Here is a 27,175-nt window from a genome sequence, read left to right on the forward strand (position 1 = left end):
ACACCACGTGGCTGCTGTAGGAGAAATGGTAGGACAACTGGACGAAGAATGTTATCCATGTAACGCTGAGCTGTCAAGTTTCCGTCAACGATGACCAGCGGTGTCCTATCCTGCCCACAGATCCCTCCCCACACCATGACACTCTCTCCACCACATGGTACGACCTCCTGCACGCAACACGCCGCCGTTCGTGAATAAATCAATAAATTGCATGGATTATCTCCATTACGAAACATTACTAAGTCACATAATGTGACAGGCGATTGTAGGCGATTAGTTAAAACATGACCAGATTAAGTCACTCTCATTTCATTTTAAAAACTCAAATATTTTAGAGAAACCAACATGGCGCTCTACAATAAAACAATACAGAGGGAATAAACCATTAGGGGCGCAGTCGTTTATTTCTTATATGAGATATCAACATTATGTACAGCCTCTTTAAGGAGGGTGATAAAATGTACAAACTTTAAACATATTTACCCGTATTTAAATAATGATGACTCCCTCAACAGAATCGGACCTCAGCTATGTCGGACAAGTCCATTTTATGCACGGGTGGGTATTTCCCGCATATTCTCACAATCCTCACGTCGATTACCTGTACCCTTTCTCCCATTGCCCACTGTCATATCTCTCCCGCTTTGGGATGTGATAGTTCGGCCATTGCGTCTTTGTTTGTTATTATTAGTATTTACATGGTACTGTGACCCAATATACGACGTCATCAAGTTGCGAGCACATGTTCTAATCTCCAGAAATGACGTCATAATATAACATTGTTCTTTGCGATTTATCGCGTAGCTATCTTATGTTATCCGGTAAAGGGATAACGATGGGCATTATATATCAGTATTTCGAATTAAAACATATATACACTTTGTTCGATCACCGCAGACAATATATTTCAAACAATGGTTGTTAAGGGATTTAAAAGGAATCTCGAGTGATGGCACTGACGTGTATATAAAACGCCCCTTTGATTTTTCGTGTGAGGATCTCAACGTAAGCAATGCTCGACTGGGCTCCATCTTATATATGTTAACTAAGATATTGTTCAACAACAGAACCAGTCAAATCGACCGTGTTCGATTGGATAAGGTTGAAAGGCGTATTGGTCTTCCAATTGATACTGGGTTAATTTAACACATAGAAGAAAAAATAGATGGACCTAAAACAAGATATGTATGGGGTAAAGGTATAGTGTATTATTGTTTCTTCGTGTGAATACCAACAAACATTCATTTTATTACGGGTATATTTGCAAACCAGTTTATCCAATCGAACTTACGCAATTCTTGGAACCTTCAACAGCAAACAGGTAGGTGTTGCACTTGTGCTCAGAGTTGCACTAGTAAGTCGATTATAACATATAATCTGTTGCTAAAAATTGAGAATAAACAGATTTCTAACGTTCTTAAACATTCATTATGTCAAATATAGGATACAATTATTGCTCAATCTAATGTTTTGTTTACAGAATACATTAAGTGCGTAGCCCTTACATCTATTTATAGTAATTGGGTAATACCTCGCACATACTTCACAAAACAATACTATATCAACACTAATTATCATGTCGTATGATCACTATAGTTGCTCTGTGCATTATCCCAAAAAATTGATTTGGGGGGCTGGGGTCAAATCAATGTTAAAATCCTAACAGTGATTGCAAGGTACTAGTTCACTTTAAAACTTTGTATCACGATAACACAAACTCCATTTTGAAGTTAAAGTCGACTTATTACGTTTCACCACATGTATCCATCCATATGTTTTCTCCATGTACTGATTCAGATATTTTTTTGTAGAGTGCAAATATATTTGCAAATATAAATAGTTAAGATAAATGACTAAGGAAAGGTGACATTATTTTCTGATTTGAAAGTAGGTCATTCACAAATTGTCCTTTGGATGTGTCATCACATTTTTTTCACCACCTTTGAACAAACATTGCCAGAAGAGAGGAGAATGTTCATGATTCCTGTCCTTATTTGTGTCTTGTTTCCACGTATGTTTTGAAATATTGTTGTTGTTTTGTGTGTGTGTGTGGAGGTTGTTGTTGGTGATACAGTACAAATGCTGTTGCATATGTCCTTGAGAGTTGTACATGTTTTAGATCTAGCCTTTGAAGGAGTCAAAGGCTCAGGCAAAGTGGCGCTTCTATCAACTTTTGATTCAACTATTCACTCACCACTTTGTTTGAGTGATTGTTAATATTTTATGACATTTATCAATCTTACTGTTAATTGTTATTCTAATAACACACAGTTTATGTCTCAAATTCACAAATGGGGAAGTGAGTAGCCTAGTGTGTAAGGCATTAGCTTTTTGAAGGCTCAGGTTTTATTCCCCACAGGGTTCTATGTGTGAAACCCGTCGCTGGAATATTGCTAAAGACGGTTCAAAACCATACTCACTCACTCCAAACATCTAGTCCCAGACTGAAACCGGGAAACAGGCCATGGTGCATAGGTTTCCTTTAAAAGGAGGGCATCTGTGGCCAGGTTGTCTGATGCCTCGCAATTTGATGTGCACAATTCTGCTAAGGCATAGCAGAAACCTCTGATTGTATAGAATATTGTTTAAAGCATTTTAAACCAAACTCACTCACTCACTTTAAAAGAAGATGATGCTTCATTGTCCTTAGCTCGTAAACTGTTAAGGACCAGGGCTTCAGATATGTTGTGTATTTGCATAAAATATGCAAAATACATCAACATTATTGAGTCAATTTTAACTTACTTGCTTGAAAACTTTCACAACCTTAATACTGTAGCAACACTTTGCGTTATTGTCCAATGGATCTTTTTTAACTGGCGTACCAGTCTTACTTTGCAAACCTCTATTTACTGATGGAATGCCATGTTCCCAAGGCAAAGGAGTTAACTAACTATAAGATATAGAAGTCCAGTGTCCTTGCCGCTATAAGCTGGCATATAGAGTTATATTTTGGCTAGACTAGTCAACGAGTCTATGCATAGCCTAATCAAAATCGTGTAACAAAATCAAATCATAAACTGCCATACAGATTTCGATCGCTTGCAGGATTTGCAAAGCATGCGTACCAGCAACTCTGCGTCAACAGATATTTTCTATATCATTTCATGTTTCAATCAAGGTGCACATGTGATTTGATGCACTTTGTGAAGTTAGACCCATTTTATCACAAGATACATTATCATTATCAATCAGATCTCTTGATTGGCCGACTCCATTTTGTTTTTAAAAAATGTAAGTGATATGAGAGGCGGAATCTGATTGGTCAGTAGGAGGGACATAGAAAGGGACATAACTTGTAATAGCGACTGGTGGCGCTACAATCAAACCCAGAAATTCCAGCCTAGTTCGGCTGAGACATTGTCTCTGTATGATAAGGGTGATTATGGACTGTATTAAAGCATGGAATCAGGGTCATTATGCAACTAAACACCATACTCACTCACTCACTCACTCACTTATGTCATATTACCATGTTCACCTATCTTCCACTGAAACTGTCGAGTTTCTTAATATGTCCCTGAAATTATGCTGGAACACATTTGCACAGTATCTCAGTCTGATTTCAATCGTGGTATCCATGTTGAAAATGTCAGTTTGGCCAATAATGTGCTTACAGGAAGATTGTAGTAATCAGATACATGCTAAGTTAGACTTATTTACAATGACAAGATGTCTGTAATCCATCTGTCCATTCTTATGATGTTAAAGGTAGTCATTCAGTTTTTATTCCTAGTGCTGCTTAATTCAAGAATGAGTCTGAAATTATTGTGCTATTTTTAACATTCAGGGTTACTACACAAAAGCCCTTATAGAAGTTGTAACACTGTTGTAGTGTGCAGAAAAGAAAGAATTCCATTGTGAAGTAGTTGGACACATGTTATTTTAGGTCTTCAAGTCTTGATGACTCCCTATAACTTTTGTAGTTGTGTCACAGCAATAAAATATATTGAGCAAAAAGTAGTAATATTTCTGGAATCTTTGCAATATTCTGTTTTAGAGGTCATGATAAAAGGGCAAACAACATGAATAAGAATATGCAAACATAAATAACAGAAATTTCAAAAGAATGAATCATCAGGAGTATTTCACAAATATTGGCCATACTAGTGTCAAGAGTCAAAATATACTGTATTAAAAATTTCTTTCAGAAACCACTTACTTGACTTATTTAATGCATATTCTAACTTGAATTTGGAAAATATTTGATTCTGATTTGTCTGTCTCAGGTTTCATTTTGTTTGTGGTTTAAAGTCACTCTGTGCAATGCTCCAGCTATATGACAGCAGTCTGTAAATAATCAAGTGTGGGCCAGACAATCCAGTGATTGACATCATGAGCATAGATCCACGCAATTGGGATATGATGACATGCATCAACTAAGTCAGCGAGCCTGACCACCCCATCCCATTAGTCGCCTCTTACGACAAGCAGTCGCCTATTAGCATAATTAGGGCAAGCATGGGTTACTGAAGACCTATTCTAACCCGGATCTTTACTGATTCGCTCTGACTCACTCCCTTTTATAAATGACCAGTCCCTAAGTGGGTATGTGAAGAGCAAGTGAAGTGAGGAGACATAGCATGATCATAAATCTAAATGTCTAAAATTGTTTTGTAGTTATTAATCTGCATATCACTTTCTAACTGCATGTATAATTTCATAACGTTTCCTGCCAAAATGGCTGAGAAATGGGCATAACTGACAATTCAAAATTAGCTGCCATTATTGAGCTACCGGGGTACACAAATAAATTTTCATTTTGATCAAAGCAAGCTTATTGATACGTAAAGTATCTGTAGACCTTGTAATTTCAATAATGTTGACCTTTGCGTTTTTTTGCAGCCATCTTTGATGAATGGGTAGACTAGCATAATGCAACATGGGTGTGGTAGCCATGGTAACCTGGAATGATGCCATGGTCATGTGGCGGATGGCAGTTACCTAACAACATGGACGACTTGGATCTGAGGCACATCAAGGGAGAAGCATTGCAGATCCCGATAAGATGTCTCCCACAATCCTGTCGCAAGTTTCTTTCCGATGTCTTAGATCCTGAGTCAACATTGGGAAGGTCTGATTACAGGAGATTTGCTGAACTTCTTGGATTGTCACACTTTGAAACTGAGGTAAGGGTTTCATCATTACCTGTAGGATGGATGGGTCAGGAAGTTAGGTTCAGGGCAAGGAATTGAAAGAAATATGTAATTTGGAGAGGGTCATGAAAAAAGCAGACTGCAGCTGCACAGTTGTTCATGGCCCAGTTGCAATATTTCGGTGAGAAGATTAAATATTGATGCTGAATTACACGATCGATGGTAGGACTGGGACAGATAACTCGAGTACTCGGGCCTGGTGGGTCCTGAGTACAACCCACAGGACTAGCTGGACCTGTGGTTAGTCATCATGTGACATATTGTTTAATGAAAAATAACTGTCATCAGAAGATGACATATCACCCCAGTCCCCATTTTATTAACATAAGCCCAATGGGCCCACCAAGTATTGTCTCCATGGAGACAGGGATAATATTCCTAAAAGTTTCAAAATAAAGGCACCACTGCAGGACATGATGAACCTGGCATGTTTTGTTGAAAAATTTTCATTATTTTCGAGCACTGCTCTGAAAGCGCCATCTACGCCATCTCACGACCAACTCTAATTGTATTGATTCCTTGGAAATCAAGAAAATTGAAAATGCAAAAAATCCTCAGATATCAAAAGGCACCACTTCAGGATACATTTGATATATCTGCCAAGTTTTGTTGAAAGATATGGAATGGTTTTTGAGTTGCGCTCCGGAAATGAAATCAACCCCCTTCTGAGTACAGATTGTTTCCATGGAAATTGGGAAAAGTGAAAATGCCAAATATCCGTAAATTGCAAAAGACACCACTTCAGGATCTGTTTGATATATCTGTTTGAAAAATATTGAATGTTTTCCAAGTTGTGCTGTTGAAACGAAATGATTACAGACTGGCAGACAGACAGACAGATAGACTGGCAGACAGACAGACGGATAGACAGACTTTGGTGTGTTTGAGTAAAGATGAAGCTTCAGATTACTTCAATGATCACATCGTTTATTGAATGTATCTAAATAGTTTTTGACGGGGCTGCAATGAACAGTTCCTAATCTGACAATTTGTACCGACCTAGTAGTAGAAATCAATTTGTTTTGACTCAAAGTTAATCTTGATTGAAATCAGGGGTATCAATTTATATCAGGTTATGGCTTCCATGTATTAAAATAAGATTCTATACTGAATGATGTACCCCATGAAGATGTGGGTTATAATTGGTCTTCAGCAACTACTTGCTGACTTAATTTGATGCACGTCATATCCCGAATACGTAGATCAATGCTCATGATGTCAGTCACTTGATTGCCTGGTCCAGGCTAAATTATTTAAGGACCGCTGTCATATACCTGGAATATTGCTGATTGCGGCATTAAACAACAAACAAACAACAAACTGTATGATCATGTTTATGTCATGCCAGGGTTGTCGGGCCAGGAATCGGGACCGAAGCATTACTGGTATACTGCTGACAGAGTTCGGACATCAACCAATATGGAGGCTCCTGACCATTCTCGGCAAGATGGATGTGGCGGGGGTGAGAGAAATACTCAATTCATGGCAAGGTATGTTTCACAATGTTTATCCCACCAGAACCGAAAGGTCCAAGTGAACTTATGGCATGGGGTGTTGTCCATACAGTTTTCTTGTGACGTGCATTTCATTAACATTTCCGTGTTCAAAGTACACTTTTTATTGATTCATTTCTTTGGTTTCAATTTTCGTCAACATGCCCAAGAACGCTTTCTTGTGACATTTTCTTGTTCAATGTTCACTTTTTATGATTCACGCTCCACAGATTCTTTTCTTTTGCTTGTTTGTTGTTTCTCGTCGCCAGTTTCTTGTGTATGAGAGCCCTCCAAATAAACACAGAAGAGTTTACATGATGTTTACTTCTTCAAAGGTAGAGTGTGAATGTCCCAGAATAAGGCGACAAGGTGATTGCCTGTCTCGTGCGTGATAGATGTGACGTCATCGTGTGATGTGATATCTGCATTGCCGGAAATGGCAGGAATTTGTAATACATGACAGTCCACCTACCTTGTCAAGGAGTATAATTGTAAAGACTGACAGGAACTCTGTAGGTGACCTGTCTTGCTGTGCTCTCAACAGAACAAACACCAGAATTAATGTTGATGTTGCAACCCCTTTGCATGTGTTGCTAAGTTTCACTTTAAAATACGTAGGTGTCAGTGATGTGAATATGAAACTTGAATTTGAAAGTGAGATGGTTTGTGAGGTTTCAGCATTTGATACGACCCGTGAAGATGTGGGTTAGACTAGGTCTTCAGCAACCCATGCTTGCCGTAAAAGGCGACTATGCTTGTAAGAGGCGACTAACGGGATCAGGTGGTCAGGCTCGCTGACTTGGTTGATGCATGTAACCTTATCCCAATTAGGTGGATCGATGCTTGTGTCAATGACTGGATTGTCTGGCTCAGACTCGCTTATTTACAGAACGCTGTCATATAGCTGGAATATTGCCAAGTGCCTCGTTTCACAACAAGCAAGACAGTCCTGTAACTTCCTGTGCAGAGTTGTGTCCCTTAGGCATGCCTGAAACCTTGTAAAATCACTTTGATTTCCAGATTTTCCCTGAGTATGTTGTATTGTAGTTGTTCCCTGTTTATTAGTGCATTTCTGTTTCAGAAATCCGTGGGAACTATCACACAGAACAGAGTCAGTTTGCAGGAGGCTACCAAGGAGGTGTCCAGAATACTGAGAGTCTGTGTACATGCATGAACTGTCCTGCATTTCCCAGCCACCAGAACCAAGACACCTGGGGATACCCTTACATTCCACCCTACCCTCAGGATGAAAGCTGCCATATTAGAGGTCAGGCAAGGCAGAGTGTCATGCATACCCCACCTTCACAGCAGGCATGGCAGCAGCCTCGCACCTCTCCTGAAGGACTGAAGGGGGGTGAAGGACAGGAGGAGGCCAGGGGAAAGATGGAGGGACAGGATAAAGGGATGCAGGAAGCAAGGCCTGGGACCATGAGGAACATCACAGAGTTGACTCAGACAGGTCCTGATAGGTGCAATGAAAAACTGTTTCTTGCTAACAACCAATGGTGTAGAGACGACGGACAAGGCTCCCTGCAAAGGATGATATCAAATGAAGACAATTGCAGCTATGGCATAGAATTGGGTGAAGACGAGTCTATTAATGCTGGGATTAGAAACAATGGATTAGGTGATGGGAACAGTACCCAGAACAATGGACTAGCTGATGGGAACAGTACCCAGAACAGTGGACTAGGTGATGGGAACAGTACCCAGAACAATGGAACAGGTAATGCGAACAGTACCCAGAACAATGGACTAGGTGATGACAACAGTACCCAGAACAATGGACTAGCTGATGGGAACAGTACCCAGAACAATGGACTAGCTGATGGGAACAGTACCCAGAACAATGGAACAGGTAATGCGAACAGTACCCAGAACAATGGACTAGGTGATGACAACAGTACCCAGAACAGTGGACTAGGTGATGGCAACAGTACCCAGAACAGTGGACTAGGTGATGGCAACAGTACCCAGAACAGTGGACTAGGTGATGACAACAGTACCCAGAACAATGGGACAAGTGATGGGAACTCTACCCAGTACAATGGAACAGGTACCACTATCCTACTAAACCAGGGTGACCATAATAGTCAGGAAGAACTCGGTTTGACCCAAAATGGACTTCGAAACAGTCTTTCCATACCTGACAACAATGACTGGCTGCCACCGGCAGACTGGGATTCCATCAGCACGTCAGTTAAAACCTTTGAAAACAAGGCCAGTAAAGCATCCAGGCAGTCCCCAATGGCACATGATATTGCAAGAAATGAACACTCCAGCTCAACACCACAAATGGCAAATCGTAATAATGGCAAACCAGTTACACTGTATCCTTTATCCGCCTGTCCATCTACCTATCCCAACTACATGCCTACTGATACACGTGGCCATGCCTACTCGTCACCACCTTATGCCTATTCTGAATTTGGTAACCCCTATGATGAACATGATCCATCACATCAAACTATGCAGAAGGGCTATTTGTACCAATACGTTGGAGCTCCGAGGACCTATCATGGTGTTCGTCAGATTTTTCAAGGAGCACCTCCGACCCTTCAGCGTTTTCCTCAGACAATCCAAGGAGTTCCTTCAATCAATCAATGTGTTCCTCAGCCAATTCAAGGTGGTCACTTTCAGATGGTCTCTCAGATTCCACATCACTACAATACGAGAAGTCCACCTCAACATGCTACAGGTAGGGGCTCTCACTTTGTGCAGCAACGTGGACTTGATGCAAGAAATTGGCAGGTTCCACACACCTCAGAAATTCCTACTGCCACACAGACTCATCCAGTTGCATCCCAACTTTACCAGTACCTTCATGATGTTCCTGCTGGTGTTCCCATTCCACGAGGACACTCAAATAGACAGTCGGACAGGCCTCCACAAGTGGAAGATTGGCCAGGTTTCAGTGAAAAAGACCAGGTGAAGCTTCGGGGACAAGATTTACGCCAAGGAACTGAGAAGCGACTTTCAGATCCAGCAGTGAGAGAAGAAGTCATTCCAACTTGCCGGCACAGACGTCATGGATCAGACGAAGGGGGAGCTGTTTATGTAAGGGAGGCTGGTAGGTGGAATGTGATTTCATCAGTTGTTGCCCCTGTTTTAGGGATTCTAGGATAGGTTCTCAGTACCCTAGGCTTGTCATAAGGAACTGACTATTATGATTCTAGGTTTAGCACCATACCCGTGCTTGTGGGTTTCACCAAGTGGTAAACATCATAGACCTACATCACTTCAGGCTTTCTTCCCACATTAAGCTGACAAGCTGTGATACAATTGGAATATTTTTCAAAGCCATGTTAAACCTAACTCACTCACTCACTCACTCACTCACTTTTTGTAAATTTGATAATTTTGTTCACAATTCTACATTCATTTGAGCTTAGTCTTCCTAAACAAATTCGCAGTTTTGGACCTGTTATACTTGTCACAGACATTTTTATAGTAAACTTATCCATGGCTAGAATAGCTTATTGAACTGAATCATAAGATAACTAGTGTAAACATACAGACAATACAAAAGTCAACTTCACTTCAAAACACAATAAATATCCATTCACATGTAAAGATTCAGCAGTGTATTTACATGACTCACATGTTAAAATTCTGCAGTGTATTTGACGAATTCTGCGGCAAATAAAAGCAAAATTCTGCACAAGTTATGCACAAAATGTGATTTTCTACAAGATGGTACGTTACTTCACCGAGTGGCATTTCTGCAAAATATTCGCGAGTCTGTGGTTGTGGAATACAGTGGACACTCACTGAGGATCGGGCGGGTATACAATGTGTGCACTGACAGTATGACATTGTGCCCTGACCGTGAAGATCTATGCTCAAGCTGTCAACCACTGTTTCAGTCTGCGACTTTTGCCACTAGTCCGAAGCCCAAATCTAGTCAAATTCTGTTTGGTCCAGTAAGCTCAGCTAATAATAGTCCACATGATAACACTAAAATCTACTGTTCGGGTGAAGAAGGATTTGGCACAGGCTGTTTTGCCTGGCCATAATTTGCTCAATGATATGCAAATGTTACATACCTGTAACGTTGCTGACTACAGCCTAAAACAACATTCACTCACTGTTTGATTTGTGAATATAAGTAGTTCCAGATATCATAAAAATTCACAAAGTCAATTACAGTCAAGTCTCGTTAACCCGACACTTGTTAATCCGACAATCGGCTTTATCCGACACTAATGATGGAAACCAATTAAATCAGTGCAATTTAGACCCGTTAATCCGACAGTCTCACATTCCGACTCCGACACACCTAATTTGCAACGAATTACCAAAATCACTCATTAATCAGTCTTGTAAATCAGACACAGTCAGTCATACAGTCAGTAATAGTTGTCTTGTGTTAAACTTTAGAGGTTGCATGATTAGAAAATATGTTTCGCTAATAATGTAACATAACAATATGAATATTTGATTCTTCACTTTTTTTTCACTTGTTTGTTTCTATATCTATTGTGTAGTTGTCTGATTTTTTCGATCTCGAATGTTGATACTACGTAATTTCGTTCATCCGACATACTCTTTAATCCGACATAATCATATGCAACCAGCCATGTCAGATTAACGGGACTTGACTGTACTGTAATTTAATCCAACCCAAAAGCAGTGTAATTTAACATATTTGTTACAATAAATTTATTTGAAATGTCCCTTGGACACCTGTTGTTCTGAATATTACAGCGCTATTACTAGTCACCCACAACCAATCACGATTTATAAATTACCAGCCTCTACCAACATGTATTAATATTTCAGAAAGTGGACACAGAGGCAGGGAAAAGTATGTGTTCATTACAGGGGGGGACATGGAAAACCAGGAGGCTGTTGCGAAGGAGATGGAGAAGATATGTCACGAACTGCACAAACACAGCATAACAGCTGTGGCTGACCTGCCCAATAAGGTGAAGGCAGTGCCGAGAGATCCCTTGCAGGGAAGTAACTCTCTGTCATTCAGAAGAGACAACATACATGAAGCCAGAATGGCATACTTTGAAAGGGTGAGGCTCTTATTATTTTCAGTTTTCAGTTTCAGCACATAATGTCATGCCTCATCTGTCTGTCTGTCTGTCTGTCTGTCTGTCCATCCGAAAATACTTTTCAACAAAAATTGGCAGATATATCAAACAGATCCTGAAGTGGTACCTTTGCTATTTACGTTTTTTTTGGCTATTTTTGGGGGGTGGGGTGGATTTCCATGGAATTAATTTGAACTAAGTCTCAAAAAGTGGGGGTAGGAGTGGTTTCTGGAACTTGAAAACTGAACATCCAAACTTGGTACATGTATTACCCCAGGGCTTAAGTGGTGGCTTTTGCTATTTAGGAATTTTTAAACTTATCCTATCTCACATGCATTTCTTCTTATTCTTCGATCCTGGTGTGGAAACATCCTAGAACAGTTTCCACCTTAAAAAAACCCCACCCCATCACATCTCATACATTACTAAGTCACCACTGTGATCATGGGTCATTCTCATTCTCAGTTCTATCACCTGGTGTTTACCAGACGTTCACATAACAGGGAATACTTTTAAGTTTTTGGGTTCACACAGAGATAGCTTCTGTCTACCATTACTACGAACTTACGATACGATATGGAGTCGTCACACCCTCTCTGCACAGACTGCACTCGCCGCCACTTGACCCCCAATCCCGTTTGTTGTGATTGTCCTGGTGTATGTGATATTGATGCATGATGTCAGCAGTGTGTCAGAATCGGCTTTCAAAACTTACCTTTGCAAGTGTTCAAAATGGGTGGCTGATCGTCGTGTTATTCCATGTGCCTTAATCTTCTTGCAAGAAGAAAAAATAGAAAAGTTCCCTTCAGGGACGCTTACATCACTCTCCATTGAGGAGGACTAACTCTCCAACTCATTTTTGAATGCTGACCTTCCCGCCCTTTGCACATGGCGGCTCACTGTCTCCTACAGTCGTCCCACTTTCAACTGACCGCCAGACTGTAATGGCATCTGCCGCTTCCCTCCTTATTTCGACAATGGTCGGATCTCCCTTGACCCAGCATTGGGAAAGTCTCAGCTGTCAGCAGAGGGTTGCTTCTCCCCACACCCAGCCCATGAATCTGGACATCATTGCTCCTGGCAGCTCTCTGTGGATGTAGACAGATAGATAGATGGATGGATGGATAGACAAAGCATTGACTATATCCACCTGTATTAAGTTTGTTTTAAAATTTTAAAATTGTTTAACTTTTGGATTCCACTGTTTTGAACATTACATGGCATTAATACACTGTGTTAAATGTAAAAAAAGGCCGCTTATAAAGCATTAGACTCCACACCACAAAGGGCAAGCTCAAGACACGTGACATTATTAGTTTCACAAATGTCATACTACCTGGTACACATTCACACTGCTTGGTGACCAGAAGCTAATTTGAACAGCCTTGGGTACTCCAACATGAAATGTTCTGGGTCATTTCATACCTTCTGGTATATTATTGATACTGTTTGGAAAGGTGATTTTACAAAGCTGACCCTAAAATTATTTAAAAAGAATTATGCAAAGCAGCATATTTATTATGTCGACCCCCTAAATTTCAAAATTATTAGATTTTACTAATGAAATATGTTCAATGATTGAACAAAACATTTACATTAAACATGTCTTTGTGAAGCTTGTTTATCCTTGTAGAAAAGGGAGATTACTCTTGTTCTACAATTTGCAACTCAGGTTGGTATAATTTGCTCAACAAACATTATGTAAGTATGTGGCGACACGCAATGTTTTAAAAAGCAGAAAACTTATCTGAGAGATCTTTTTTTTTTCCACCACAACCAAAATATTTCACAAAATATCCTAGAAACAAAAAAAGTGTTCTTGTTTCCTATGATCCATGCATTGTGTTTCAGGCTACGTGTGTGCTGATGATCGTCAGCCCTGGGTACAAGGAGTATGTGGACAAGGACAACGACCAAGCCCAGGCACGGCCTTCTGAACACCAGTCTTCCACACGACACATCTACACTCTCATGCTGACAGAGTACTGTGAGAAAAACTTCTCCAAGAATAAACGGTTTTATCCAGTGTGCCTTGCAAAACTGAAGACGAAGCGCAGTGATATTCCTGACTGGATTACCTCTACTCTGACATACTGCTTCCCAGGGAAAGAGCTGTTTCAGCATCTGAAACAAGACTTGGAGAATAACTAAAGTTAGCATGCCTAGTGATAGATACAAAGATAGCAATAACAGGACTTCTGTTTCAAACTTTTTTCGGGTTTGGAACTTTTTGTGAATAAAAGTAAATTTATTGAAACTGAAGACGTTTACAGTATGCAGTGGTGGAAAAATATAATATCTATTATTGATTCAGGAAAAGGCCTGTCAAATGAACAGAGGTATCAAAAAAGTTCGTAACATACCATCATTTGTGTGTGCCTTGGTGTAGTTAAGTATCAGATAAAATATTGAAATATGTGCACAACATTTTTATTATACATGTTCAAAGCATTTATTTTTTTGTAAGAATACATTGTCCTGTTAAACTTGTTGATTGATTGAGTTGATGGATTGACGATTGGATAAAACTGACAGTCACTTCTATACGGCAGAGCATTTTTTTCCCCACCCTGCTAAGATTACAACGAAGCTAGACCATATCCTTGTGGTCTGCAGAGGAACAACGGATGCCCATAGTGGCAAGTGAAGTTTCATTATGAACTTGACTGTGTTTCAGGTGTTCAGGATTGCCTGAAGTTTTCTTCTGATTCCAACATTGTGCCATCTGTTGCGCTATTATTGACACCTGGAATGTGATTTGGAACAGGCTGATAATGTGACAATGTGAACCATGCAAGGGTTAGATGGGATGCAAAGACAGCCAGACTTTGTTTTCATCATAGCCAATGCTGACTGTGTCATTGTTTTGAAAAAAAGCTCAACATTTGTTTCAGGTGTTATTCTGTATATCAGACAGACAGTTTACAGACTGTCTGTTGTATGTTAGAGTAGAATTTAGATATTTGTTTTCCATTTTTGTCTTGTATTGGTATCCTCGTTTATCCCCTTACAGCCCCTGCTGTATTCTGCAACCAAAACATCAAATTCCTGCAGTCTATTTTTGTAAATACAGCAACCAAATTTTGATAATTCTGCACACAATTTTGCGAACTTGTTAGCTTGGTCTTCGTGAATTTTGAAGTCTTGCACCTGTTTGTCTTGTGACAGGCATTTTTATGATAAACTTACCCTGGTATCCATGGAGTTCACTAGTATAAACACAAAGACAAACAGACATGCAGTTTCGGGAAACAGTAATACAAAAAGTCAACTTCACTTCAAACAAACAAAATTAAATACTGTAAACAGGAATTTTTTGCGACCATTTTAGTATTGTGAGTTTTGCGAACGAGACTCAATCGCAAAAATTAAAAACGCAAAAATAAGTATAAATAATACATACATAATTTATTCATTGCAACACGTCATCAAATGTTGAAATCATCAACCAGAACCACAAGTTACTCAATAAGTTAAAAACACAAATGAATGCAGAATGGTCACACAATACATCACAAATGACAGTGTAAACAGACCAATTAGTGTCACTGTTACCTCACAGTAATCCTGCCTTCTTCTAACCTCGCTTGATTGCGTCGGTGTCCTTTGCAATTTGTGAGTGACAAACTTTCATTATATAGTTTGCATTCAAACTCACAGTCATGACACTGAGTTGAGTCAATTATAGTATTTGATATTTGGTTGCAATCTCTTCCGGTCAACTTTAAGGCCCACTCAGATTAACTAGCTTCGGAGAGAAGCTGTCTATTGTTTGGTAATCGAGGGGTCATCTCAACACAGCAACTCGCAAAAATATCTCGTCGGAGTAATGTCTTTGGTGTGGTATTCGCAATTTTTTAACGGCGCTGTTAAAAGCTGTTTACCATATCTGTATGCATGCTTAAGACCAGCTTTCGACTCATGTTAAAATTCTGCAGTGTTTTTGACAAAGTCTGTGACAGATAAATGCAAAATTCTGCACAAGTTCTGCATAAAAATATGATTTTCTGAAAGAAAAGTACATTTTTGCACTTAGTGGTAATTTATGCAAAATATTCCACAACCGCTGAATACAGCATGGACTGCCCTTAAAGCCAGGCCCCAGGCAGGGTAACAACAAGGACCATCTCTTGGTATGATGCAGATGGGGATGACAATGAGGTAGCAAATGGGTCCACAGTGTTTACCATAATAGAGAGGGAAGTATGTTGATGCACTTGATGTTTCTTTGTGACACACATATTTTATCTGTTGCTTACAAATAATAGGTGTGTGTTTATTATATTGGTGTTTTTTTAATATACTTAATGTACACATGGTCCAAAGGAATTTACAATTAATTGTTGTCAGTACTCTCTATTTATACACTGAATAATCTGTATTTTTATACTTATATGTGCACAATCAGTTAAGATCTCTTGATGAACATTGTTGTAATGTTTGTATGGTTTTAACACTACAGCCTCAGATTTGCCATGTTTTGATTTGGGTGGCCCAGTTGTCTCAAGACACTGTACTTAGCTGTGCAGAGTTAAACCTGAGTCGCTCACTCACTCACTCATACAGATAGATAGGAGATCATATTTTTATTTAATGAGTCCATTCGTATTGTTTGTAGTTTTTATTTCATTTGTACAACATGTACAAATTTTGCTGAGGTGTACTCGAATACATACTAACATTTTTTAGTCTCAGAAATAAAGTTATCTTAATTAAATATAAAGACGAAGATCATTTATGGGGTTGTTTTTTCTACAATTCACAAAACACTTTTAAACATAAAAGAAAAGATTATGAAATCAGTGACAATTTATCGTCAATTTTGATACAAGATGGTCTCCCTCATCGTCGAGTGTGTTATAGTGAGTGAGTTGGGTTTAACACCAATTTTAAAAGCATTCCAGTTATATCACAGCATGTCAGCTTAATATGGGAGGAAAGCCTGAAGTGATGAAGGTCTCAGACGTTTACCACTTCAGTGAACCAATCAAAATGTCTCTTCCAAACGTGTGTTGGGCATAGATGTATGATTAAAATCATGGCCTCATCTGTGTGAGCCCTCGATGTATTGAAAATAAAATAACAAGACTGTTTTGATTTTTTTTTAATCTGGAGAAGATTCTGGCTAAGGAGGTGCATGGGCCCAGGGTATATATCATAATAAAATAGTGATATGATACACTGGATAGTCAGGGAGGCCATTGTCCATGTCAGAAATCACATGGAATATACACGAGATATCGACCAAGAATCTGTACACATTGTGGCATGTTGTTGGCAGGATAACAGCAACATCATTATCCATACATGTAAAATGTATTCATGACAAGTACCAATCCCGTAATAATGTTCACATTTAAGCCTACTATAGTCATAGTCATATTGTGGCCCCTACAGTGGGGGCACAAATACTGATTGTAACTGGGACAGGTAACTCCGGTACTCGGGCCGGGTGGGTCCTGAGTAGGACCAGGGTACCCACAGTACTACCCAGACCCGTGGCTAGTCACTTGATATATTGTTTAATGACAAAAACTCATTATAGCTCAGTGGTTAAAATACAAGTCGCTAATGTTCGCATTTTTTTCTGACGATGTACACATTTGTTTGACTTGTATAAGTTTGAGTCAAGAGAAAACCTAAGTCACCTTCAGTGTATCTAAATAGTTTTTGCCAGGGCTGCTGTAAAACAATTCCCGATCAGACATTTTATTTCCAACTACTTGAGACATACAGTGAGAACCCAGGTAGGGTCGGTAGTAAATGTGGACCCGTCCCAGCCCTAGTGGGTACCTGGGTAGTAAATGTGGACCCGTCCCAGCCCTAGTGGGTACCTGGGTAGTAAATGTGGACTCGTCCCAGCCCTAGTGGGTACCTGGGTAGTAAATGTGGACCTGTCCCAGCCCTAGTGGGTACCCGGGTAGTAAATGTGGACCCGTCCCAGCCCTAGTGGGTACCTGGGTAGTAAATGTGGACCTGTCCCAGCCCTAGTGGGTACCAGGGTAGTAAATGTGGAACCGTCCCAGCCCTAGTGGGTACCCGGGTAGTAAATGTGGACACGTCCCAGACCTAGTGGGTACCTAGGTAGTAAATGTGGAACCGTCCCAGCCCTAGTGGGTACCTGGGTAGTAAATGTGGACTAGACCCAGCCCTAGTGGGTACCTGGGTAGTAAATGTGGACCTGTCCCAGCCCTAGTGGGTACCAGGGTAGTAAATGTGGAACCGTCCCAGCCCTAGTGGGTACCTGGGTAGTAAATGTGGACTAGACCCAGCCCTAGTGGGTACCCGGGTAGTAAATGTGGACACGTCCCAGACCTAGTGGGTACCTAGGTAGTAAATGTGGACCTGTCCCAGCCCTAGTGGGTACCCGGGTAGTAAATGTGGACCTGTCCCAGCCCTAGTGGGTACCCGGGTAGTAAATGTGGACCTGTCCCAGCCCTAGTGGGTACCAGGGTAGTAAATGTGGACACGTCCCAGACCTAGTGGGTACCTGGGTAGTAAATGTGGACCTGTCCCAGCCCTAGTGGGTACCCGGGTAGTAAATGTGGACCTGTCCCAGCCCTAGTGGGTACCTGGGTAGTAAATGTGGACCTGTCCCAGCCCTAGTGGGTACCCGGGTAGTAAATGTGGACCTGTCCCAGCCCTAGTGGGTACCAGGGTAGTAAATGTGGACCCGTCCCAGCCCTAGTGGGTACCTGGGTAGTAAATGTGGAACCGTCCCAGCCCTAGTGGGTACCTGGGTAGTAAATGTGGAACCGTCCCAGCCCTAGTGGGTACCCGGGTAGTAAATGTGGACCTGTCCCAGCCCTAGTGGGTACCTGGGTAGTAAATGTGGACTCGTCCCAGCCCAAGTGGGTACCCGGGTAGTAAATGTGGACTCGTCCCAGCCCTGGTGGGTACCCAGGTAGTAAATGTGGACTCGTCCCAGCCCTGGTGGGTACCTAGGTAGTAAATTTGGACTCGTTCTGGCCCAAGTGGTTACATGGGTAGTAATTGTGGACTCGTCCCAGCCCTAGTGGGTACCCAGGTAGTAAATGTGGACACGTCCCAGCCCAAGTGGGTACCCGGGTAGTAAATGTGGACTCATCCCAGCCCAAGTGGGTACCCAGGTAGTAAATAGTCACTCGTCCCAGCCCAAGTGGGTACATGGGTAGTAAATGTGGACTCGTCCCAGCCCTAGTGGGTACATGGGTAGTTAATGTGGACTCGTCCCAGCCCTTATTGTAACACATGAAACTGAAATAAATATTGTATAAATCAATTAATCATAAATTTCTGATTGTATGCTATAAAATGGGACACATTTGTAAGATCTTATAAAAATGATTACAAATAAGCTTCTTTCATGTTAACCATATATAATGTTGAAGGTAGATCTAGACTTGGTACCGGTTAATTCCAGGTTTTATTCCATTTGAACAACCTGGAATACATGTATTCTGTAATTTTTAGAAGTGTTTATCATCGATGAAGAATAGCATTAATTTTTTTGGCTTGGTTTAAAAATGAATGGTTTGTACACTAAATAATACTACAATGGAAACAATGAATTGTTTAAAACGTTCAATTTATGTTAGACAGTTTTTGTGAAGTATGTAGAGCTGAATTTGATTTTGTGTGCTGCTTTGTACAGTATTTTAGATATGGCTTCTCCCCTATTTATGGGATGTAGATTGTTGCCATTTAACGCTTACCGTATTCGATGCTTTGCTCTAATAAGCGCCAAGGTGATATTTGCTAATATATTGGCATGATCCGAATGATTAATGTACACAAGACTTGAATTTATTCCTGAATAATACGCACTCGTGTGTTATATGCACCCTTAACTATGGGCAATTAAATTCTGGAAAAATATATCTGTCGCATATAAACATTTCAGGCTGTCAGCATAAACCATGAAATTAACGATCTTTCACCTCTGTTTTTGTTTCACCAAAATAATATTCTAATAAGAGCCTCCTATTTCTAATTTTGAGAGCACCTTGGGCGCTTATTATGTAGAATACGGTGGTAGAATAGTAGATCCGAGGTGCAGATAAACAAGGGAGCATAATTGAAGTGTATCTGGGATTCAACCCAGCAGCAGCCTGAGGTCAGGCCTTTCTGAAACCGGTGAACCTCGAGATGTAAACTCATTAATTGGTCTTTTAAGGATGTATGTTCTTCAGATCTTAAAAAAAATATTTAATTATGTTACTTAATGAAATATTAAATCATATTACTTCATGAATGTTTTACATTGTCCCATGTAGCTCTGAATACAAAGTCTCATACCAAGTTTTCTTTCACTATTGTGTATGTGAAGACATCATTGCATATTTAAGAAAATGTTTAAAAGCCTCTGTATACATTATAAAGAGCCTTCATATATTTATCATCTGTGTTTGTCATATAAGCCAATCTGTATACAGAGTAAAAAGCATTCCTATTTTAATCATCAGTCTTTATATCATAACTTGGAGCATATGTTCTGCTCATTAGTTACATTTGCTTCTCCACCCAACCAGACTATTTCTCATTCTGTATTGGGGGCACGGGTGGCCCAGTCGTCTAAGGCGCAACGATTCCCTGTGGAGAGTTGCATCCCTTGGGCACGCCAGAAACCTATGATTGTGGGTTCAAATCCCGGTGTGCATGTGCCCAGTTTTTATATGGATGTGAACTTAGTTTTACTAGAATTATCCAAATTTAAACACGATGAAAAAGAAAATTAAATGGAGATAAAACGTACTGCAGGTTATGATATTCCAAGGAAAATGAGTTAGATTTCTAGATCATTTCACAGCACCAACAGGACAGATGGACAGATGGAGACTGAGAACAAGTACCAGCACCAAGAAACAATCTGATTTTACCACATTCTGATTTACATCTGAAATAACATGATAGATATGTAACTATTACATTTGAAAATGCCATTAAGAGAAGCAATTATTAAATGTAATCACTGAGAAATATCTGTGCTTCATAAAACACACCAGGAAAAGATACAACTTATAAAATGTTGTGCACAAATGAATAATCTTAATTTTGGTACGAAACGTGTCCATAGGTTTTTTTCTACGTACAGACGTGTGACAAATAATGCTAAAATAATCGCTCTAAATTGTTCAGGTAGTCCTTATTGGTTGATATTTTCGAAAAAGAACTATACAAATTGCATAAAATCTAATATTTCATTCAACAAAATGTGTATAACAACGTGCATAGCAATGTTTACATTACAGTGATTCAACGTTAGTGCGAGTTCATGTACATTTTATTATGGTAATTATTTTCCTAGGATTCAGGTAATCGATTTGATAATTCATATGATTTCTATATATCTATACAATGTTTTACTTACAAAAAAACTGGTATTTGACTGATTATATGACAAATGTAGTCTGCAAGATGACGTCAACAGGACACGATCGCGTCAAAACATGCCGAGAGTTATCCCCCTTTCACCTATGGCCGACTCGGACACACTATTCCGACGTTCTTGCTGTCCCATTTCGTGTAAAAATATTTCCACCACCAATAAGATTATTCTATACTTTTGATATGTTCATATACTACGGTGGCCCATACCCGCCACCGGTGAGATCATTTTTCACTGTATGCCTCTATATTTTATCATCCAAAACTGGCCTCCACAGGAGATATCGCTTGGATGAGATCAAGCGATATCTACACTGTAGATATCGCTGCAATGAAATTACATCACAATGCTTTGCAGACCATTGTGACATCACTGGTTACCATGACGTCACAATCAAATGACATCACTAATGGCTCTGCTACTGAAGCTGTTAGCAGTACTCGGAATTTTTCCACTTTTATCAACTCGTGTTGATATATTTGATATCAAAAGACACGAGGGTGAGATTCTCTATTTATCTGGCGGCCGCCAGATACTTCCAATGGTGAGATCATTTTCCCCTGTAAACCTCTTATATTTTGTCTCACCAGTGGAAGTATCTAGCGGCCGCCAGATAAAATATAGAGGCATACAGTGAAAATGCCATTCACGAGGCGAGAGGTAGATCTATCGTGTACGAGCACAGCAATTTAATCTAGGCCTACTGGTTTGGGTTTTGTTTGAAATAAACTATTTTTTCGGTTCAGCGTTTATAGCTTCCGGAAATCGGAAACTCCTTTCGTAATTTGTAAAACACTTAAAAGCTGTATGTATGCTGCACGTAGGCAGTCGACACCGGTAAGTCGACGTAGGCAGTCGCCAAGGTAAGTCATATATGCATTGATTGTTATTTCACAGTAATGCAGCTGAAAACTACTTATTACAGCTTAGTCATTCTAGACTTACCAAATTATTCTTGACTTGATAAAGTGTTAATTTAATCTCTTGGCTCTGGGAGATAGACTGTCGAATACACTGCTATATTGTAACTGCATTGCTAAACTTGCGCTGGTTTTTGTATTTTCTTATTTCTTTATGTACTTACAAAACGTCAGCAAATACTTAAACTAAATCTATACCTATACATTTTGTCAATGACGTCGAAGATTGATTCGATGTCATCAAAAGTCATCATTAGCAAAAAAAATAAGATATTTATTGGACAAATTCAATGTAACTATTCAACTACAACTATTATGTACTAGTACTTCTACAACTACTAGTATTTTCAAAACCCTTGTAAAATGTTTATACACTTCAACACACGGACACTTTCCTATAACCGGTCGTACGATTTCCTGTCCGCAATCTTACTGTGAGTGGGTTCACTTTATCACCGCTTTGAATAGTGTTTCATTATGTATCACAGCGTGTCAGCTTCATGTGGGGGGATAGCCCACAGTGAGTGAGTGAGTGAGTGAGTTGGATGGGTCAAACGCCGCTTTTCCTGATATCACGGCGCGTCAGTCTAATGGGGAAGAAACCCCAAAGTTATGCAGGGCTTATAGATATTTACCGTTTTCGTGAAATCCACGAGCACAGGTATGGTGCTGACAAACCTAGAAACATTATCGGGGCGATTCGAATTGAGGTGAAATGGGGTTTAACGTGGCGTCCAAAATCAATGCGCTTATATATTACATGCCGCAGGTTAACATGGGCGGACGCTCGACCACTAGACCACGGATGCGGTCCGGGGCGATTCGAACCCACGAACCCCATGTACCCCGATCCTGCTACAACGAATTTAGACTTACCGACACGATTTAATATGACATTGTAAACGTATTTTTTTTTTTTTAAATCAAAATTGATAGACAGCTGATTGATTGAGCTGAAGTTTATTTGTGCTATGTCACGCGTCTTTTATTGACTCGGAAAAGGCGTGCGGCGTTTTGCTTCGAAGCGGGATACAAAGGGTTTATTCTGCCTCTCAGAAATTCACGTGCAGCCTGTCTTGTTCGTGGCGGGCTATAGGGATTTATTCTCCCGCCCAGAGATATATTTCCCTCCAAGACGGGATACATAGTATTTTATCAAGATCATGATAACCAATTAGATCTCATCAATGTGACATGGAGGTATGATAATGCTCGGTAGTCTGTGAACTGCAAGATTGCTGCGCATACTCAAAATGTATCCCTGCAAAATGACATCCTTGTATCGTTTCGTTTGCCGGGCAGTTTATACTTACTTTGTTTCCTAGACAAGATGATGTATACCAACCTACTCCTGATTCTACCACCATGTATGGGACTATATGGACACGGACGTGTACATGGCCATGTATAGAATTTGTGATGTGTACATTTCTCTTGAGAATATAAGGAGCGATAATCTAAGAGTTTGCCAATGGGTAAAACATACATAAATGTACCGCTGCGTCATCTTGTGAACTGTTATTCCCCTAAAAGATTCTTTAAAAAACATTTAGATCATATATTTATAATAATATTTCAGCGTAAAGCACAATTAGGTGTAACAATTATCTGATGGCAATGTGCACATTGATGACAACTTAAGATATCAGTTGTTATCGTTGATGTCCATTCCTTCAGATGCAGGGGGCACGGGTTCGCTGTGCGGAGTTGCGTCCCTTTGGCATGCCAGAAACCTATGATTGTGGGTTCGAATCTCTATTTGCCCCGTTTATGTTTCTAGGTTTATCAGCACCATACCCGTGCTCGTGGGTTTCACCGAAGTGGTAAACTCGTGAGACCTTAATCACTTCGGCTTTCCTCCCACATTAAGCTGAAACGCCGTGATATAACTGGAATACTGTTAAAAGCGGCGTTAAACTCAACTCACTCACTCTTTCAGATCCAATAGACCCCCGTCTCTTTTCGAACAACGTTAATACCTTTGTAACTATTTTACCAGAGATACATACCTCCCTTGTACTCAGTAACAATTTCAGAACTGCAGAATTTAGAACAGAGTTTGTCATCATGTCGAATTCTACGTTACAGAGCCATACAGGTACATAGCTCACTATATTGCCATAGATGTATCCATATTACAACAATCGCAATAATGTGTAAAACACCCAGCGTGATTATTGAGGTGTCATGCTGAAAATAAGACATAATGTATTGAAAAACGTCTCTTTCAGCCCCAAAAAGTGCAGTTCAGATACGTCTGGAATGAACAATTTCTACCCACATTGACTGTGACTTGACATGTATTGCACGTGCATTGGCTAAACCACTGGTTGCGTTCAGGCGTGTGTTTCCGGTAGCTCGGTAAGAAAACGTTAAGGGTCCATCGTTGTGATCAGATATACTTTCATTGCCAGCTTCCGATGTCGGTATGAGATAAATACTATTAGCCAAACAACAAGAGCTCATTTATGAACACAACACTTTAAAAAACTCGGAATATAACGAACCTGCAACCTCCTGATTTATGAACACAACACTTTAAAAAAAACTCGGAATATAACGAACCTGCAACCTCTTTGCTGATTTATAAAAACAACACTTTAAAAAACCTCGGAATATAACGAACCTGCAACCTCTTGATTTGTTGTCATTCACTCTACCTCCTGAACTGTGGAGCCTGTTGTGGTCACAGATGTCCTTTTTCCTAGTCACCATTAACTTAGCCTTGTTTATGTGCTTATGTTTATATTAATATTGTGCTAATCAAGTTCGTTGTAAATCCTGATGGTATGCATTATGCAAGTGCCCGTGAATTTGCTTATCTAATTTCAATATATACACTCTTCAAAAAAAGAAACGCACAGGTATATATTTTTTTACATTTATTGTACCTAATAAAGTCGATATATTTAATTTAATATCATAGATACAAATGTGAAATTTTGGAGGTCGATAGTCACATGTTGTCGTTGTACAAAGGCATTGAAAACTGTTCATTGTCATGTCACATAAGGCCACAAGGTTGCGCTGGATTCAGTATCTCGTGTGACCGGCCCAGGTAGCAATCACGGCTCTGCTTCTCCTCGGTACTGAGGAAATCTGTCCTGCGGAATTCTGCGCCATTCTGCTTGTAACGCGTTAGCCAGCTGTGGGGGTGTCTGCGGCGTGTTCTGTTCGTTGACGTACGCGTCGGTCGAGTTCATCCCAGAGGTGTTCGATTGGGTAGAGATCTGGAGATCTCGACGGCCAGGGCAAGTCGTTGATGTTGGCATTATGGAGATAGTCTACCTAGACACGAGCTGTGAGCAGTAGAGCGTTGTCCTGTCGAAACAGCTCCCTCTGGCGGTCAATGATTGGAAGAAGGTGAGGTTGAAGCGATTTGCTGTCAAATGTCCCTGAACCACAACCAAGTCAGATCTCGTGGTGTAATATATGACCCCCCAACACTATGACACTACCGCCACTGAAATTGTCGAATTCACGTTCCCAATGTGGGGCAAGACGCTTATTTCGACGACGATAAACACGCTGTCTTCCATCTCGCTGGTGAAGAAGAAATCGTGATTCATCGCTAAACCAGACCCGTCTCTAGTTTCTCAAATTCCAAGGCTTTAAGAACAAGCGTCGCTGTTGGTGGATCTGACGATAACTGGTCTTCCGGGTCGCATTCCAGCCTCGCGAAGATGGTTCCTGACAGTCTGGTCCGATATCCTCCTCAAACCAGGGATGCGTCCTGCAGTCTCCGTAGCTGTGGCATTGCGATGACGTAGGTGGAACAGTCGAATGTAGCGATCCTGTGCAGGGGTGGTAACTCTTGGTCGGTCGGTTCTCGGACGGTCTGCAGTGAAATTGAACTGTGTGTATCGGTCACAAAGGCGGCAAATGGTGCTGTGGAGGACGTTGAAGTGGCGTGCAACAGAAGACTACGATTCCCCTCTTTGGATAATACGTCCTATGGCGATGTTCCGATCGGCAGCGCTGAGTCTCGGCATTTTCGAACTTGAAAAATGTTGACAATTGAATGACAAATTATTGGCTAATGCTTGCCTTTTTATAGCCACAACCACGAGTTACGAATGCCATAACTTGCATATGCCTTTTGCTTTACTGTTTTCCTAAAAGACATATTTGAACAAGTGTAAAAAATGCAGCTTAAGACATTGCAAATAGACAATGGCTGCGTTTTAACGCCAACATTTTCCAATAACATATATCAAATTTATATACCGGATTTTTTGTATAGTGTGGTTCAATGAACTACATACTACCTGTGCGTTTCATCTTTTGAAGAATGTATAGTACATCTTATCCATATTTATCCAGATTTAAATGTTATATAAACATGATTAGATTATGAGGAAAAGACACAATGAAATGCATTTTGTCGTAAACATGTTTAAACGCTCGACATGTTTGAATTCTGAAGAAGTTCCGGGTGTCGAGTTAACCCATCTACTGTGGTACATCTATACACATAACTGCATTGCAAGTGGTATCCGACTATAGATATCGTAAGGGTTAATTTCAATAAATCATTACAGTTCGATTTCTTTTTATTTATGTATTAGTATGCTTGTGTTTGTTGCAGTTGCAATTATATACCACTCACAAAAAGTTAAGGACTACCCGAATCTTTGATAGTACTTTTGTTAATCTGCCATGCCGTGATATGAAAGAATCCACTGTCCCTTGCCTCTTTTGTGGGGACTGGTCAATTGCATGTATCAGATTCCAGATTCCAGTTCCACGGTGTTACAACACGCACGTGTACATGTTCCCGTGTGTTCCTGGTTCTGTTCTGGAAATTGAATGTAATACTTTAAGGTTCGGCGGGCGGTGGGGTTGCCGAGTGGTTAAAGCGTTCGCTCGTCGTCGTTCACCACAAGGAGACGATGTGTGAAGACGATTTCTGGTGTCCACTGTTAGAGATAGACAGACGGACAGACAGACAGATCACCACCCGATTAATTTAGTCGTCTTGTACGACAAGCATAGGTTGCCTAGGTCCTTGAAAGGAGTCTTGTTAAAAGCGGCGTTAAACCCAACTCACTCACTCACTTGAAAGGAGTCATATGAGATTTTTGATGGTGGAAAATGATGAATGTTATTAATTGCAACAGTTGTAAACAATCCTTGTCTCAGTTTATGAGTTTGGTTTTACGCCAATCTTTGCAATATTCCAGCTTGGGTCTATATG

The 27,175-nt window shown here is 40.3% G+C and overlaps 1 protein-coding gene across 3 annotated transcripts; it reads left to right on the forward strand.

The window, feature by feature from the left end:
- Positions 1-1,301: 1,301 nt before the first annotated feature.
- Positions 1,302-17,696, forward strand: LOC139462419 (uncharacterized). 3 transcript variants are annotated; one of them, XM_071244122.1, is made up of 7 exons: positions 1,302-1,321; positions 4,846-5,129; positions 6,505-6,646; positions 7,731-9,719; positions 11,432-11,673; positions 13,543-13,843; positions 14,369-17,696. In XM_071244122.1, exons 2-6 carry the CDS (start codon positions 4,911-4,913, stop codon positions 13,840-13,842), a joined length of 2,892 nt encoding a protein of 963 aa, XP_071100223.1. In that variant the 5' UTR covers positions 1,302-1,321; positions 4,846-4,910; the 3' UTR covers position 13,843; positions 14,369-17,696. The 3 variants fall into 3 exon arrangements, with proteins under 3 accessions (XP_071100223.1, XP_071100221.1, XP_071100222.1); XM_071244120.1 differs by having other exon boundaries at positions 13,543-17,696; XM_071244121.1 differs by lacking the exon at positions 1,302-1,321 and adding an exon at positions 1,974-2,011 and having other exon boundaries at positions 13,543-17,696.
- Positions 17,697-27,175: the final 9,479 nt, after the last annotated feature.

This window comes from Haliotis cracherodii, unplaced genomic scaffold (genome assembly GCF_022045235.1).
Source record: "Haliotis cracherodii isolate W230 unplaced genomic scaffold, xgHalCrac1.p SCAF_15, whole genome shotgun sequence".
In the NCBI taxonomy this organism is placed as follows: Eukaryota; Metazoa; Mollusca; class Gastropoda; order Lepetellida; family Haliotidae; genus Haliotis; species Haliotis cracherodii.